This window comes from Egretta garzetta, unplaced genomic scaffold (genome assembly GCF_000687185.1).
Source record: "Egretta garzetta isolate BGI_Z169 unplaced genomic scaffold, ASM68718v1 scaffold85, whole genome shotgun sequence".
NCBI classification, from domain to species: Eukaryota; Metazoa; Chordata; class Aves; order Pelecaniformes; family Ardeidae; genus Egretta; species Egretta garzetta.
In genome coordinates this window covers 3,762,302-3,779,336 of record NW_009259718.1, presented here as the reverse complement: position 1 = coordinate 3,779,336, position 17,035 = coordinate 3,762,302, and the positions used below count along the sequence as shown (strand labels likewise).

The 17,035-nt window shown below is 54.7% G+C and overlaps 2 protein-coding genes across 3 annotated transcripts in view; both read right to left on the bottom strand.

Annotated features, from left to right (window-relative positions):
* Nucleotides 1–1,311: 1,311 nt before the first annotated feature.
* ENO2 (enolase 2) lies at nt 1,312–6,959 on the bottom strand. Of its 2 annotated transcripts, XM_009639126.2 has the most exons (11): nt 6,875–6,959; nt 5,824–5,919; nt 5,478–5,536; nt 4,383–4,452; nt 4,140–4,273; nt 3,229–3,451; nt 2,580–2,777; nt 2,250–2,451; nt 1,936–2,044; nt 1,745–1,803; nt 1,312–1,403 (listed from the first exon to the last, which is right to left on the bottom strand). In XM_009639126.2, the coding sequence occupies exons 1-11, from the start codon at nt 6,957–6,959 to the stop codon at nt 1,334–1,336; spliced, it is 1,305 nt and encodes a 434-aa protein (XP_009637421.1). In that variant the 3' UTR covers nt 1,312–1,333. The 2 variants fall into 2 exon arrangements, with proteins under 2 accessions (XP_009637421.1, XP_009637422.1); XM_009639127.2 differs by lacking the exons at nt 4,383–4,452; nt 5,478–5,536.
* Nucleotides 6,960–10,529: 3,570 nt separating this feature from the next.
* LRRC23 (leucine rich repeat containing 23) overlaps nt 10,530–17,035 on the bottom strand; it is a 7,034-nt gene continuing 528 nt past the window's right edge. Inside the window, exons 2-8 of the mRNA XM_035894613.1 lie at nt 16,970–17,029; nt 16,781–16,893; nt 15,651–15,904; nt 15,424–15,554; nt 12,204–12,340; nt 10,854–11,076; nt 10,530–10,568 (exon numbers count right to left, since the gene is read on the bottom strand). Of these exons, the coding sequence (XP_035750506.1) occupies nt 10,530–10,568; nt 10,854–11,076; nt 12,204–12,340; nt 15,424–15,554; nt 15,651–15,904; nt 16,781–16,893; nt 16,970–17,029 (957 nt within the window). The remainder of the gene's footprint in view (nt 10,569–10,853; nt 11,077–12,203; nt 12,341–15,423; nt 15,555–15,650; nt 15,905–16,780; nt 16,894–16,969; nt 17,030–17,035) is intronic.

The window sequence follows — 17,035 nt, the reverse complement described above, 5'->3', positions numbered from 1 at the left end:
TCCCACCTACCCCTCCATTCACTGCTCTGCAAGCCGCATTTGGGGGAGGGGGGATCAGCTTTTTCTCTCCCAAAGGCTTGCAGGTCCGATGTACCATCACTTGATGTCAAGGGGGCAGGTGGCCTGGGGCCGGTCCTGAAGAGGGCACGATTAAAATCCCTGCACAGCAGATCTTCACGCAACGTCATTCGGTGGAGGTGACGGGGGGCAGTTCCCACCCTCCCACCTGCCTTCCCCTCGGTGTTCCCCAGCTGGGTGGCTGGCAGAGCAGTCTGGCTGCTGGGACAAGGCTGTGGAAGGAGGTGGAGGCACCCGGCCTTTTCTTTCTCTTGCTGGTCCCCTCTGCTTGTTTTGGTTACCTTTCTGTGTGAGCCTCCCATGCTTTGATGGCAAAATGTCCCCACTTGCCGAACACTAGTGTGTAGAGAGAAACATCAGGCCAAGGCACGTGAACTCAGGTGTGAAATACATTTTAATTGAGTTTAGGGATCTGTAGTTGTCTCAGTTGTAGTTGTTGCTCAGCTGAGCACGGGCTGTCCAGAAGGTGAAGCAGACATTATGGGCGGAGGAGAGGGTGAAGGAGTGCAAGAGGGAAGGAAACAGAAAAATGTCACGAGAAGCGTATGAGAGCATGGGTTTGTTTACGGATGTGTTTTAACATATCACCCCACAGTACTATGTGCTGACCCGGAGACTTACAGCACACACGTACTCGCACGCACACCCAGTGAGGAACAGCAGTGCACTTCAACGCTAAGCTGCCGGCAAGCACAGCCCAACACAGCACAGCACTTGGGGTGGAAGGAGGGGACACTGGGGTCCCACCAGGGCTCAGCGCAAACACACGCCTGGGGCACAAGGACGCCGTAGGCCACTACACATACACCTACACACATGCACAACGAGAGCGAGCCACTGGCGACACTCGTCCAAACACAGCTACGGGTGCGACGCTTGTCCAAACACACCGCATATGTTCACAGCACATGCTTCGGCTTACAAGGGGAACACACCAGGCAGCATGCTCCCGTAGTCTAACACGTGAACAGAGCGGCTCAGACATGGCCCTGCACAAAAAAACAAAAGATACACAATGCCTAGATCCAGAAATACTTATGACCCCAAAGCAAGGGACAGGGTGTAGGCCTCTCTCTCATCCTTCACCTGGGTACATCTAGCCAGGGACACCTGAACTTGAGGGGGTTTGAGGTGAGAGGGAACCAGGTGGCGGAGGGGGGAGAAAGAGCAAAAAAGGGAGCAGTGGAGGGAAGGGGGCTTCAGAGTCTGTGAGGTGGAAAAGAGCAGCAGGGTGGCTGTGCCCTAGGGACAATGTTCAAAGAACACTTGGGTTGCGGAAGTTGTGTCCGGCAAAGCGTGCTTCATCGCCAAGTTCTTCCTCAATCCTGTAGGAGAGAGAGATGGCACACATCAGGCCCTTGCTTGTGAGGGAGCATTGGAGGCACCAGGACACCGGAGAGGCAGTGCATTGGGCAGGAAGCTGACATGGGCCAGAGGAGCTCAGCTCCTGCCAGCTGCTGTGCTGGTGGGGCTGCACCCTCATGCCAAGGAGGAGGGAAGGAGTCTGCTCTGGAGATCTCCCCAGGACCCTACTGTCATCTCTGCGCCTTGTCTTCATAGCATTTCCCCCACAAGCCCCATCTACTCTTGGGCTTTCAGCTTCTCCCACCCCAAATAGTCACTCCCCCATTCTCTTTTCTGAGTTCCTGTCCCTGGAGACCCTTACCTCATGAGCTGGTTGTATTTAGCCAGGCGTTCAGACCTGCAGGGAGCACCCGTCTTTATCTGTAAAGCATTCCCCAAAACAAACACCGTAAGTCACTGTTACAACTTGCACCGGTTTCCCATGGCAGGGCAGGGGATTCTGCCTTCACACCCCTTCACTTTCCTCCAGAAAAAGGCCTGGGTCTCACCTACCTGCCCGGTGCACAGTCCTACAACCAGGTCAGCAATGAAGGTGTCTTCGGTCTCCCCAGATCGGTGGCTCACCATCACACCCCAGCCGTTCTCCTGGGCCAACTTACAGCTGCAAGGAGCAAGAAATGCCATCAGTAGCCCCCATTCCTACAACCACCACCTGCACAGGTGAGATCCAGGCACCCTCTTCTCCCACCCTCAGCATCCTACGCTCTCGTAGAGACAAAAGTCTGTTCATCCAATGGATCATGTGACACCCTGCTGTGGTTCATCAGCAACCCTTTCACAGGAGAAGGGCAGGGGGCTGGACTTACGCTTGGATGGCCTCTGTGACAGATCCAATCTGGTTGACTTTGAGCAGGAGACAGTTGCAGGCCTTCTCTTCAACAGCTCGCTCAATGCGCTTGGGGTTTGTCACTGTCAGGTCGTCTCCCACTATCTGGATCCCCACATTGGCTGTGAACTTGGACCAGGCCTCCCAGTCATCTTGGTCAAAGGGATCCTCAATGGAGACCACTGAAGGGACAACAGAAGAGACATGAGTCAAAGCTGCCTCCCTTCCCACCCCAAAACCACAGAGGGGATGCACCTGTTAAGTATACGACACCAGTGCTGATTCCCTGCTGCCAAGCACAGCAGCTCACCTGGATAATCACGTACAAAGCTTTGGTAGAGGTCACCCAGCTCATCTGCAGAAATATAGCGGCTTGGGTCATCTGGGGACTTGAAGTCCAGGTCATATTTGCCATCACGGTAGAACTCGGAGGCTGCCACATCCATACCGATGACAATCTTGTCCGTGTAGCCTGCCTTGTCAATAGCTTCCTTGAGGAGCTCCAGAGCTGGGAGGAGGAAAGTTTCAGTCATGAGAGTCAGCCTGTGCAGAGAGCTCTGACTTTCAGTGGGAACCTGCCTTGGGAGGTTCCTGAGAGCCACTGAGAGTCTGACGGTGTGATGGAAAGGGAGCCTAGAGTGCAACAGAAATGTGCCAAGGAGCTGCAGAGGCCATGTCCAAAAGGACGAGGAGGAATCAAAGTACAATCCACAGCTCAGTGACAAGTTGGGGGAAGGCCTTGGAAAAGCCTGCGCACATGTTTGTGAGGTTTGAATGGAGAGGCTGTGACAGATCAATGCCACCCCAAGTAGAAGGGGCTTAGAAACCATTCCCTAACACAGGAGGTCAATGACACTGAGGCATCATATTTTGAGCCAATCTTTGGTGAATGCTGTGAGCTGGGTGTAGGAAGCCACAGCATTGCAGGCAGGGGTACCCCATCTCTGCAAGGCTCTCACCTTCACTGTTTTCCAGGATGTTGGGGGCAAAGCCTCCCTCATCACCCACATTGGTAGCATCTTTGCCATACTTCTCTTTGATGACACTCTTGAGGTTGTGATAGACTTCAGCCCCGATGCGCATGGCATCGCGGAAGCTTTCAGCTCCCACGGGCAGGATCATGAACTCCTGCATGGCCAGTTTGTTGCCTGCATGGGAACCTCCGTTGATCACGTTGAAAGCCTGGAAGAGTCCGTAAGAGAATCAGAGCTGAAGGAACCGGTCTTGGCACCACCTAGAGGAGGCTCACAGATGAGTCACCATGCCCATTCATGCCACATCCCACGGGGTAACGTAACACATCAGCTACTACACATCACATCAAAGGCACATTACAGCCCGGTGTCTTCCTTCCAACAGTGGCTCCAGGCAAATGGCTGGGGGGGGCATTTTCACCTCTTTTCCTCTCAGAGATCTTTTATGGGTCTGTCTGTGCTGTGTTTATCTGTATGCATTTATCAGCAATGCTACATCTATCTCTCTTCCAGGGTCTTTCTCCTTGACCCCAAGAAAATTTTAGCATTCACAACACCCTTTGTGAAGGAGTTTCACAGGGCAGCTACCCCTGGTGCCAAGTCCACATTCTCCTGTTTTGAACTGTGGCCCAGAGGGTTCACATGATGCCCTCTGGTTCTTGTGCTAAGAGCAAGATCCTCAGTCAACCCCCACCACAATCTCGGCTGTATCCTCCTCAGGGCCCCCTTTTCCATATGGAAACCTGGCAAATCTCAGGCCTTGGTTTGCTTCCTTGAGGAGTGCAGTGCACTCAGCTGACGTTTCAGTCCTATATCCCTTCCTTCTCTACCTCATAACACACCCTTTGAACTTTTGGAGTTTCTGAAGGTGGGTATCAAGGACAGAGGGGTCTTACTGGCACAGGAAGGATGAGATCAGAGTTGCCGGCCAGGTCAGCAATGTGCCGGTACAGGGGGACGTCCTTCTCTGCAGCTCCCGCCTTGCACACAGCCAGCGAAACTCCCAGGATAGCATTGGCGCCAAACTTCGCTGTGGGCAAAACCAAGGAGGAGTTACGCTTCACAGTAATAGTGCCTTAGGACCTTCTTCCCCCTGCTCCAGCCCTGCAGCCTCAGGCCAAATAAAAGGAATTAATTACATTTGTTCTCTGTGCCGTCCATCTCAAGCATCAGATTATCTATCTTCTCTTGATCCACAACAGAGAGGCCCTGCAAGAAGGAAACAGCTCCTGAGGGGGGGCTGAGAAGAGCTGTGGGGTGTGAGAAAGGAGGCATTGATGGAGAAGCTGGGGGTACAGGGACCTTTTTAGCTTGTGGGGGAACATATACACACAAAGCTCTGGAAATTAGTGTCTCGGTATATAGTTAAGTTAGGTAACCATGACGGTGTTGCTGCAGTGCAGTGTAGATGTACCCGCACTGGAGAGGGGACCAGCAGCAGCCCAGGCAAGGCCATGCATTGCTGGGGACACTGGACTCCCCTGGGGATTTACCTGGCCTTTTGACAGCTTCCAGGGAGCTTTGTGGTGCTGTGGCCCCACAGAAGCTAGGCAGAACAACAGTACATGCTCAACCCCAAGCAAGCGAATGTAGACTGGATGGAGCTGGCCCCCGGAGCAAGGTGGAGAGCAGGATTAGGCCCAACACAGGCAGCCCTCCACGAGGCCGGGTGTTTTACAGCAGCAAAGAGAGCTGGGCTCTCAGCCAGACCCCCTCTCGGGCTGCATGGGGTATAACGTGTGGCTTCAGCTCAGCTCTCCTCAGAGCAGGCTCCAGGTCTTCAGGTGTAAACAGGTTGCAGATGTGGCACCACTGCTCCACAAGGCTGTGCCGGGGGAGCTGCCAGACCTTGCACGGTAGGGTCATTGCTCATCACACCATGCATCCTGGGTGGGACGAACTGGTGTGAGGCCACAGACATGTGGATGAGGTTCAGTGTTTAAGGAGGAGCACACCTGAAAGAGGGAGAGAGCTCTACTGGGAGGATCAAGGGGACTAGTTAGGCAGTACAGATGCTGCGGTGGACCAGATAGCGTTAAATTGTTTCCGCCCAAGAGAAAAGGTCGCTGTGGACACATACAGGCATGGAGGGCAGGAGGGGTGTGCCCAGGTTCACAGAGAGCATCGCTATGTCTGTTAACCCAGTGAGATGAAGAGAGGCAGAAACAGAGATCGGGGGACAGAGACAGACCAGAGTAAGCGTTGGACAAGGAAGAACAAAGAGAAATCCTTACAGAGCCCACGAGAGCTGGGGCGACAGTGCTGTTGATATGATCCACGGCCTGCAGGACCCCTAAAGAAGGGGCCCAGCAGAGAGAGAGAGAGAGAGAGAGAGAGAGAGAGGGTGAGGCAAAGAGGAGAGTGGAAAGAGGGAGGGAGAGGACCGATAGACTGAGAGATGGAGACAGCAAGGGAAGATTGGGGCCTGATCTTTCACTTTATGCTAGGTCTGTGCCTCTGTGGTCTCCCTGACGGCAGTGGGACACATCCACATCACGCCATCGGATGAGCGGTACCCTCCAGCGGAGCCCCACGCACAGGCAGCCCCGGGGATGGGGTGCGGAGCAGGCATCTCCCCACCTTTTCCGAGGAAACGTGACTTGTCATTGTCTCGCAGCTCCAGCGCTTCGTAGATACCAGTGGATGCACCGCTGGGGACCGCTGCTCGAAACATGCCTGGGAAACAGCAAAACATGGGGGTGAGATGAGCAGAGGGTGAAAAGGAGGGAAAACCTTCATGCACCTGCTTCTCTCCTGCTTTTGGGGGAATGGATGTGGCAATCACTTGTGCAAACACATGGCCCTGCTGGCTGGTTGCTCATGGCTGGTCTTCTCAGAGGTGGAGCACCTCTTGGAGGTGGAGCACCAGGGTGGCAGAAATAAATGCACCCAGGCCTTCCAGACTGAGAAACCTGGATCTCAGGCATCCAGAAGTCCACACTGATCCCAGAACTATGGATGACGGGTGGAAGCGTGGAAGTCTGGCTCCTCAGCCCTCCTGCTGGTCCCAGAGGCAGCCTGACCCACAGCCACCAGCGGCTGCCTCCCCCTCAGACTGGGGCTGGGTTTCTGCCTCGGTGAAGAAGGAAGAGACTGGTCAGATGCCTGCTCTGGCCCCTCACTGTACTTCACCCCTCAGCCCACCTAGCTTTGGGCCTAGATGCAGCTCCTCCAGGTGAGAAACATGTGCACCTACATGCCTGCACAGAGATCTCAGGGACAAACCTCACCCTGCCTCATGAGCATGGCCATGGATGTGTTTCCAAACTTTTACTGTGTCCCAGGCCTAAAAGCATTGCTGCAGAAGGGCATTGCGGGGATATGACAGGAAGGTAAATGTATTTATGTTAACAAAACTTTTCGACCCTGCTAGTAGCAGGCACATGGCTCAAGTCATGTAACATGGCAGCCAGCTGCCTCGTCGTGATTTGCCCAACACATGTCCGGAGCTGCTGAGCACATGCACAAGCAGAGTTTTGGTCTCTGCCTCTTCCCCCAGCTTGCTGTCTGCCAGGGCTTCACTGGAAGAGACCCTCCATGCTCTCAGCAGAGCGTGCCAGGCTGCCGTGCAGTGCCAGCTCCGCCAGGGTGGGCAGGACTTCCCCTCCATCTCTCGTCCTCACCCGCGTACCTTTGTGTGTGTACAGGTCCACCTCAACGGTGGGGTTCCCACGGGAATCCAGGATCTCGCGGGCGTGGATCCTCTCGACTGCCATGGTGAGTCTGAGGAGAGGAGAGGAGAGGACATGTTCAGCCCTGGGAGGCCCCAGGATGTGGTGCTCGCCCTTCTCGTGTCTAGACAAGACTCCAAGAGAGAGAAGGGAGCTCAAGGAAGAGCGACCTTAGGAGATGGAGCTAAAACTATTGGCTCAAGGAAATTTAGAAAGTGCTATTAAAACCCAAACTATGTGAATCTACCCACATTTTGTCTAGGGACTGGTTATCTATTTGAAGTTATTCCATCCCTTTGCTGCAGATGACAAACTGGGAGCTTTCTCTCTCCCTGTGCAGCTGAGCACTGCCCCTTCTCAGGTCTCACAAGTGGGATACGAGCCTGGGTGGCAGAGACAGGGAGGGTGCCACAGCATCCATGGGCAGCGGAGAGGGAGGGATCAGCTGGCACAGACGGGAAGTGCCCCCGGCCCCAGCGCCAAGGACAGGGCACCAGCTCCCGGCGTCTCCTTTCCCCTTGCCGGGAGGCAAGGACAGTCCCTGCCAGGGCCAGGCAGCGAGCGGCCGCTGTGTCCGTGTGCGGCGGGCAGGGAGCCAGCCGAGCGCAGCAGCTGCCTGGGGCAGAGCTGCCCCATCCCCGCCTCTCGCAGACCCCCAGCCGAGCACCCGGCTCAGCCTTCCCGTCTCCCCTGTGAGGTGATGCTGGGTCCGGTTGTGCTGAGGCAATGGGAGCGAGGAGGAGGCCAGCAGCCCGAGGAGCCATCTTGTGCTGAGGGCCGTGGTGCCTCAGACTGGGAGAGGGCTCTGAAGGGAAGAGGGACCTGGCCCTGCCTGAACACAGGGGCTGGGCCCCGCTCCCGACCCTTCGCTCCACTCCCAAGATGGGGAAGCAGATGAGACCAGGAGGTGTCTCTGTTGGAAGAGGAGGGTGAGGAAAATGGCGTTTGGGGGCGCCTGATTAAACCTGAAGTGGAAAACAGGCTGGTGGGTGAGGACGGCTATTTGAAAGAGCTTCTGTTGCTGAAGTTTGGTCCCTAGAGGGTCCAAAAAACCTCATTCACCCCCGTCCCACCTTCTTATTCCCCCTGCCATGGGGCTGTGCAATTCCAGGGAGCTGCATTCCCCCCAGAGAGGGAGCAGCAGCGAGGTAGGTGTCACCCCACGCACCCAGCCCCAGCCAGGTTTTCCTCCCCCGGCTCCCACAGACGATTCACCCAACCCTGAGCAGGGCTGCACCCACACAAAACTCGGTGCAGAGGCCGGGCCCAGGGTAACCCCAGGGCCCCAGCCAGAGCCATGGTGCCTGTGATCACCTGGCAGGGGTACAGCCAGCACAGGGGCTCAGCATGGGGCCGGGGGGGGGCATGTGGGGCAGGGCAGGGGGTGCTGCAAACAGCACATCACAGCTCCTGAGGGGAGCTAAGAAGCAGGCTGGGGGAAGCCGGAGTCGGCTCTCGAGCCCATTGCCTCGGGTGGGTGGAAATCACATGGGCATGAGGAAATTGCGCTCCTCTGAAGTTTTGGTGAGGGCTTGCCGTACTGGGGAGTTTCAGTCAGCGACACCAGGGCTCTCTGGAGCCTGCGCAGGGCCCTCCATCATGTCCATCTGGGCTGGGATCCCCCATGAGCCGCTTTGGCAGCACTCCTCACGCCATCTGGCAGACGCCGCGGGGAACTTCCTCCGGAGCCGTGCCCGTGCGGCTGTGAGCTTCCTTTGCAGCAGTGCCCTGGCCATGCCCCAGCAGCCTCCGTGGGGGAGAGAGGAACAGGACCCCATGACAACGATCTTTGACAGCAAGATCTGTGCCAGATGCAGTGCCTCTCTGCTTAGGTGGTCACATCCCTCTGCCCCCATCCAGCTGCCCCTGTTGGGGCCAGCTCCGAGGAAGCCAAATGACCAGCCCAAATCCAGCCTTGCCTGCCCCAGCCCATCTTGCACTTGACCTCTTCTCCTCTCTAAGTCTTTCACATCCCTTTCACCACTGGTGTTGCTGCCCCATGTCCCCCTGCGTGTGCCCTCCTTTGAGCAGTGCAAAGAACCACCCTCAAATCCCCAGCATCAGCTGCACTGTCCTGAAAGGAGGTCAGAGGCGGATAAGCTGGGATAAGGGATTGGGATGGAGCCACAGCCTGTAGACCAGAGTGAGGAGGAGAGAGGAGCCAGGCTGGAGGCTGGGCAGCCTCCCTCACACAGGGTCTGGGCAGGGCACCCCGGGAGACTGGCACTGCTGCAGTGCCTTCCTGTGGGCACTGCTTCGTGGCACTGCGTGCTGCCAGGGCATCGCCTCGCTGGAGCTCGGGCTGCAGCCGTTCCCCTCCCCGCCCGGCAGGCCAGCACGGCGAAGACCTTTTCCCCCCAAGCCAGCGCCACCAGTCCCGTGTGCTGCTGCGGTTCCCCCGGGCTGGGCACTGCTCCCAGGAAGCCCGCACTGCTGCAGTGTCGTGGCTGATGCAGCTATTGCTTGCTTGACTGTCACCTCCTCTCCTTGCTGCCCCCCCTCCCCTGTGTGGTGTGGGGCTGTGCAGATAGGAAAACACCCCCTCTCCTCCCTCCCTCTCCCTGGGACCCGGCTGAGCGCCGGTGTTTATGTCGACACCTCGGGAGGCTGGGGGGCTGCTCTGCGCCGAGGCTGGGTCCTTTCCCCAGCGGTGCCCAAACTGAGCTTTGCCTCCTCCCCCCTTCCGCCCCCGCCTCCCCCAGGTAAAGCTCCGTCCCGCAGCACCTCCCGGCAATGCCCTCGGGAGCACCACCCTTGCTTCTTGGTTGCCCCCCTCCTGCAATTCCCTAGGTTCACATCTGAAACGATGCTCGCCGCGGGTAGGGAAGGAGGGAGTACCTGAAATTAAAATACGAAAGAAAAGTGAGAAGGGTGGGGGGGTGAGGAGAAAGAGGTGGGAGGAGCAGGGGGAGGAAGTGCGGGGAGTTCAGTTGTTAACGCCGCTCACCGTGGTCCTTCTCCGCAGGGACCCCGCGGTGCGTGTGGGGTCTGGAGGGCACAGGGTGGGGAGCAGAGACCTGCGTGCTCGGGGGGTGTGGGGTGCGGGGGGGTGCTGGCCGTGGGGAGGGCACTTACCTCGGCGGGATGGAGACGCCCCCGATGGGGCCGGGCCGGCAGCATGTGACCCGGAGCGGCGATGAGTCAGGGTTTAGCAAAGCTTCGCAAACAGCACGTAGAGGATGGAGAGGGGGGAGAGCGGGAGGCAGGCAGGGGAGAGGCGCAGACAGGCAAGGGCGAGAGCGCCAGGGAATAGCAGTGGGCGTGCAGGATAAACAGCTCCAGTCATCCCAGGCTCATTAATTGTTTTTATTCAAATCAGGAAATCTTGTAGGGTTTTGGGGAGCCGTGAGTTGAACCGCAGAACCTGTAACTCTCCCCCTTTTCCCTCTCGGGCCTACTGAGAATAGAGCGTGTGAGCGCAGTGACTGCAAAACCACTGCAGTGCCTCAGGGCAGCTTCCAGGACCAGGGTGGGTAGCCCTCCCCTTTTCTCCGGGGGCAAAATGAGGTGAAGGTGGCTCTGCTACCTGCAGCTCCCACCTTCCCAGGCACACGTGGAGGGGGAAGGCACCTCCAAATCTTGACCAGCTCTGGGAACAGGTGTTAGGGCCAAGGGTCACTCGTCCACATCACCCTGGAGAGATGCCTCCATTTCCTGAAGAAGGAAAGAGGGAGAAGTTAAATGGCTCGACGCCTGACTCCTTTCCCCATTCCACCGCTCTGCTCTGCTAGTGGGGTCAGGAGCGGCAGTAGGGCTGCCATGCTGGCCATCGCAATCAGGTTGCGAAGCCCGGTCTCTGTTTCAGGCTCCTCTGCCCCTAGGACTGACCTCCCTCAGCCTTCTCCTCAGGTTACCTAGAGGAGGAGAGGTTTGATCACCATGTATGTGTAATCCTCTTCCCTTCACTTCCTTCTCCTCCCCCTGCCGTGCTGTCCTCACCTTTCCTTCTTCCTGTCTTTTCCGACAGATTTTGTTCGCCTCTGCCCGCTCATCTTGCTCAAATAATTCCTTGTCAAGGCGTTGCAGGTGAGGCAGCAGGATCAGGACCTCCAGACGGTAATTGGGCTCATCAGAGCATGGATTGTCCAACAGTACCAGCGCCTGCAGCGTGGGGAGGACCTGCAGTTTTGCCACCTCCTGAAGGCTACTGATCCCGTTGTTCCTGAAGAAGAGGAATCACAGAGAGCAGGGGAAAGAGACACATGCAAGTAGTGAGGTCCCTTCGGAACAGTAAGCTGACAAGACAGACTGTCCTGGTTTTGGGTGGGACAGAGTTAATTTTCTTCCTACTAGCTGGCATTGTGCTGTGGTTTGGATTTAGTACTAGAAGAATGTTGATAACACACTGATGGTTTAGTTGTTGCTGAGCAGGGCTTACACTTGTCAAGGACTTCTCAGCTTCCCCTGCTCTGCCGGGTGCACAAGAAGGTGGGAGGGGGCGCAGCCGGGACAGCTGACCCCCACTGGGCAAAGGGCTGTTCTGTACCATGTGATGTCATGCCTGGGGGGAGTTGGCTGGGAGGAGAGGGATCGCTGCTTGGGGACAGGCTGGGTATTGGTCAGTGGGTGGTGAGCAGTTGCATTGTGCATCACTTGTTTTCTATATTTTATTATTATTAATAATGTTATTATTTTCTTCTGCTGTTTTATCAAACTGCCTTTATCTCAACCCACAGGTTTTACTTTTCTTCTGATTCTCTCCCCCAACCCACTGAACGGGGGGGGAGTGAGCGAGTGGCTGTGTGGTGTTCAGCTGCCTGCCGGGTTAAACCACAACACAGACAAAGCAAAATTTAGCAGCATGATAGACTGTAGACCTTAGACCGCAGGCCTGTGATCTGAGATCCTGATCTGCCTGCAGCTCCCCAGGCTGAGGGACAAAGAGGACATCTCTAGAGTTCTCTGTGCTCAAACAGTCCACTGAATTGTGTGATATCACCATTGCCCTGTATGGCAAATGCTGAAAAGTAAAGGGCACTTGTGGTCCTGTCTGGGACACAGAGAACAATGCAGAGAGGGCTCCAAAGGAGTTATGGCAAGGAATAAAAAGTATGAGGTGGGGTCTGAGAGTGACTGCAGAGGTAGCTGTTTTCTGAGAAACCCAGGAAAGGTCCTGGTGGTTATACTCCTAGTCAGCTGAGCACCGAACACCAGTTAAGGACGGTAAAGATCAACCCATTCCCATCAGATCTTCAACCTCCGAAGGAACCAGAAAATCCTAAAGACCTAAATGGGAGTACAGCCTGACAAAGGAGTCTCTGGTCCTGACAGAGCGCAGGGAGGACCTACCGTAGATTGAGGTACTGCAGGCACTTCATGCTACTGCTGAATCCATCCAGGGTCTCAATCTGGTTGTCACGCAAGTGCAGAGTTGTCAGCTGCCCCAGCACCTCAAGGCCTTCAAGGCTCTGAATGGTGTTCCGGGCCTGAGCACCAGGGAGGCAGGAAGAGAAGAGGCAAAAGGGGGAGAGTGAGCAGCAGTTATTTCTGGCCTTTAAAGCTCTTTCTACCCTTCAGACTCCCTACCACTCATCACACAGCCTTCTCTGACGCTGGATCGGGTTACTCAGGGTCTTGCCCAAATGGGTGCTAAGTATTCAGATTCAAGGGCCAAAAGTCTGCTGAAAAAGTGTTTCCTGCAGCATCACTTGATGACTGAGAATAGACCACCCCAGATGCATACTCCACTGCCAGCGCTGCACCCCCTTCCATGGCAGTGCTGAATCTGAGTCCCTAAGGCCTCAGAGAGCAACAGTGCAGGGGGGGAAAGCACGGACCCAAGCCTGAAACAAGCGTATTTAAAGGACGAATAACCAGCCCCTCTCAGTCACATAGTCCATGTAGTCCAGGGATCTTCCAGTGTCAGCTACTTCTCTTGAGGGGGAAATCTACTACCAAGCAGTCTCCCCTTCTGCTCCTCCAGGAGCAGAAGCAGGCTGAGTGTTCCTGAGAGAAGTTGCAGGGGAGTGGGGGTTGTTGTTTGGTTTAATTTCAAGCATTTCCTGGTGTAACTGTTGTTGCCCATCCATAAGCGCACCTTCTTGCAACAAATCTGACAATCTTACAGCAGGAAGAACGTGTCCCTTCAGTTGAGAATTCCTCATCACTGAATTTCATTTGCTTCACTGTGATGTGAGTTATGACACAGAGCAATTCGAAGCTCTGAATGTCAGCAATAGTTTCACAGGGGGATCTCGGCTGGAGAAGATCATGAGAGGTCTCCTGCCCAACCCCGGGCTCACCACATCAACGTTAGGTCAGGCTGCTCACCGCCTTGTGCAGCCAAGTTTGGAACATGCCTGGTAACTACAACCTCCCTGCCATGTTCTCCAGCCTGGAGCTGTGCAGGGCTTCGCTTGCGATTGTGGCTCAGGGATGTGGTCTCTAAGGATGCAGATACCTGCACAGGAAATGGGGAGAGCGGTGCCGCTGTGCTCTCTTTTCCTTGTTGGTACCCAGGCAGTGATGTGGCCGGTGCCTGAGGCTAATGAAAGGGGCACAGGCTGAACTGGTGGGAAGAGAGAACAGTTTAGGACCTGGTCACTCAGGAAAAGGACGTTTTGTAGAAAAGGAGGACTGATGGAAACTGGAGAGGAAGAAGTCTGGACCAGCTGGGCCAAGTAAAGAGGGTAACACAAGGACAAAAAGAGGAAAGTTGGAGATGTGGCAAAGGTCATGTGAAGAGATTTAGCAACCAGGAAGGATTAATCAATTGTACCTCAGAGGAAATCAGGAGCTGGTGTGGGAAATGGGGTGGGGAGCTCGCAGACCACTGGTCTGTAAAATGAATAGCAACCTCCCACCACTCTCACTTTCTTCATTACTTCAGAGTGATTAGTTTAACAGCTCTGGCCCTGCAAGCACTAACAGGACAAATGCAGAACGGATTTTTTTCAGGGGTGTTTTTTTTTCCCTAAATCAAAGGACGTTCCATATGAATACTTTAATTAAATCATCACCTTACCTTAGATACTAGTTTGTCACATAGATGTGATGCCACCATTTCTTATGGAAAGCTACTATAATATGTTCCCCAAGATTCCCTCTGCCCTTCCTGCATGCCTGACCTTGCCCTAGCTAGCCTTTGTCACCACTGCTGGACAATGACCAGGAACCAGCACAGCCCTACTGACAGCAGTGATCCTCCAACTGATACAGAGTGCTACATAGTAAGCAGCCAGCTCGTAGTCTTCCTGCTGGTAGGTATAATTTTTTTAATGCTGAATTTCATCTGCAACTATGCCACATAGTAACCAAATTTGGTTCAGGTCCTTTAAATGGAACCCTTTGTCTTGAAACCTGTCCTTGAGGCATCAGTTTCATCTACCCATGGCTGAAGTAATACCAAAATCTTTATACAGAAAGCAAAGCAGTACTAGGAGAGACCCCCCTCCAAAATGATTTAGTGAGCAGGCAGACATGGGAGACAAATTCAAGCCCCAAGATTCCTGAGAAATGAGTCAGTTGTTCTCGTTTTAATAAACACGTCTTGCAATTTGCCTACTTCATATGTGCAGCTCAGAAATTCCTCAATAGTGCCAGGAACCTTCCTTAAACACAGGTGCTTTGCTTCCTTCCAATCATTCATGAAAGTGACTGGTTTTACTTTGAAATTCTGTATTATATCTAGTGACTTATCCACTTCATCCCTTCTTCCAGCACCTCTAGCCCAAAAATCTGTTTCCACCAGAAAAATTGCAGACAATCTGAGCAAGCAATCTCCTCAATGTGTTCTGCCTGGGAGTCTTGATGAAAAGAAACCATATAGCTTTTCAAAGCCTTTATCATCTTTAACAGCTTTTTAAGAGGTAGTGACTCAGGACACCTATCCAGTCTTCACAAGCTGTAGCACTGTGTGATGCATGGGACTAAGCCATACATACTTTCTTTGCTTGCATCTCCAGGAGTAAATGTTCCATGAAGTAATTGTTTATGGTATTAGGCAATTGCTTCTCCTACCTTAGTTTCACTGCAATGTTCAATCAGTTTATTTTTTGGCAGCTGAAGGTGTGAATCATGTAATTGTGCTGGTTTTAAACCAGTATTTGATTAGGCCCATCAGAGAGGGGAAAAAGGCATCATCTCCCCCTATCACCCAGAGCAAACCTGTTGCCTTCCCCACTGACCTCCGAGGGTGCTGGGATGCACAGAATACAGGCTTGCCTAACACTGCCAGAAGGGAATACTGCTCTCCCGTAGGAGGCCAGGAGGGAAGAACCCAAGGCACTGAACAGTGCCGACTCCTCCGCTCTCTGCAGAGGAATAATGGTCAGTGGCTACTCCCTTCGCTCTATCTGGGCAGACAGAGTAGAAGGAGCTACCCCAAAGAAGTGATTTTGTCTCTAGCTCTCTGAAGTCTGTTCCTCTCTTGGGCTGAGAAGATTGAACTGAAAGGGCTAGCACGAAGATTATGCTGCTTTGAGGGGAGGGGACAGCCTCCTCCCAGTGGCTGGAGGTGCCAGGCTCTGCAGTGGCTCTGTCCCACTCCCCTAGCTGGTTGATCCCTTACCAGGTAGAGGTTCTTGAGCTTGGGAAGATTGAGCCCTGCTGTGGTCTCTAGCATGTTTCCTCGCAGCTCCAGCATCTCCAGGTTGAACAATCGGCCATGACTCAGGCCCAGAGCTGTCTGGATTTTATTTCCTGAGTGCCAGAGGAGGAAGGAACAACAAGAGAGTTAATCCCACCCAAAGAGAACATCCTATGTGCACAAGAATGAAGAGAGGTGGTCTGTATCACCTTTCAGGCTGAGGTTGGCTAAGCGGGGGTGAGTAATGCCCTCCATATCCTCAATGCGGTTGTGAGCAAAGCTGATGATCTGGAGGTAGGGCAGCTCCTGCAGGCAGGCACTGGTAAGCAGATTCCCATCCACCTTCAGCCAAAGCAGGTGGGTTAAGTTGCTCAGTGGAGACAAATCTTGCAGCTTGTTTCCTGACAAATCCACATACCGCAGATGAATGAAGCATTCAAGGAGGCTGATGTCTGTCAAGTCCCTGTGGGAGGGAGGATGTGAATAAAACATCTCTAGTATTTCTCCCTGCTACCAGCTTTCAGTTTGCTCCTCACCACTACTGGAGGGAGGGCATCTTCCTCTTCCACTTCCCTGCTGTCCTAGGAAGCCTTGCTGGAGAGAAGGAGGAAAAAAGGCAGGCGGTAGGGACAGGCTGAATAGTCTGTAAACAAGGCCGAATGGTAAGATCGGACCTGCTTTCCTGGCAGGGGAGGACTTCTTCCCATTGAACTGTAGCTGTCAGGAGAGGGCAGAACCGAGCAGAAAAGAGGATAAGGTTGGGGGATGGCTCTGTTAGACAGTAGTGGCGGTACCAAGGACTGTGTGGAAGGACTTTCCTAGTGGGAAAAAGCAGACTGAGATACCTATGAGGCTGCCGAAAGACAGGGTCTTACTGAGGCCTGTTAGTTAGGTCTGGGGATATGTGGGTGTACTGATGAGGCTGAGGCTCCGAACTGTCCCCAGGCCAATGTGGCACTGTATTTACAAGCGCATGCCTTAAAGGTTAGCAGTTAACAAAAGAGATGCTTAATGGATATTTCTCAAAGTGACCGTGAGGAGGTCACCCTGTTCAGGTCCCTCTAGGGATCCCCACAGTCCAGGGGGATGGATGGGCAGGCTCCCCTCAGTCTAGGGGGAGTCCATCTGGCTATGGTGGAGGAAGTCCCCAGCTCAGGGCTGAGGACAGACCAGCTATGCTGAGGCACAGACTGGAAGCCTGGCAGCTGGACAACACAGCCTGGAAACACTCCTGCCCCACACCAGAGGGGTAAGGTCACCAGTGGCCTTAGGGCACGGCTGCCCCATGGATGCCCGGGGAGGAGGGTGCCTTCTCCTGGGGCGGGGGTTGCGCACTCACTTGTATTTGGCTTCAAATTTCACGTAGGCGTGGGCCAGGCCATTGCCGGTCTTACAGAGGAGGGAGAGGCCCTCCTTCAGGGCCTCCTCCGTCAGGGGACGCGGGGCCAGCGCCTGGGAGGGAAGGAGAGAGCTCAACGCCAGGGTCGGCCGGGCCGCAGCCGGGGGGTGCCCAGGCCGCCTCCCTCACCTGCGCTTCCTCCTCCTGCTCCGACAGCGCCGCCGCCGCCGCCTCCTCTCGCTCCTCCCCCTCCAC

Coding starts and splice junctions, on each gene's coding strand:
- ENO2 (XM_009639126.2), bottom strand. CDS start 6,959: ATGGCAGTCGAGAGGATCCACGCCCGCGAGATCCTGGATTCCCGTGGG. Junction 5,920..6,874: donor GGACCTGTACACACACAAAG/GTACGCGGGTGA, acceptor GCTGTTTCCCAG/GCATGTTTCGAGCAGCGGTC. Junction 1,404..1,744: donor AAATACAACCAGCTCATGAG/GTAAGGGTCTCC, acceptor TCTCTCCTACAG/GATTGAGGAAGAACTTGGCG.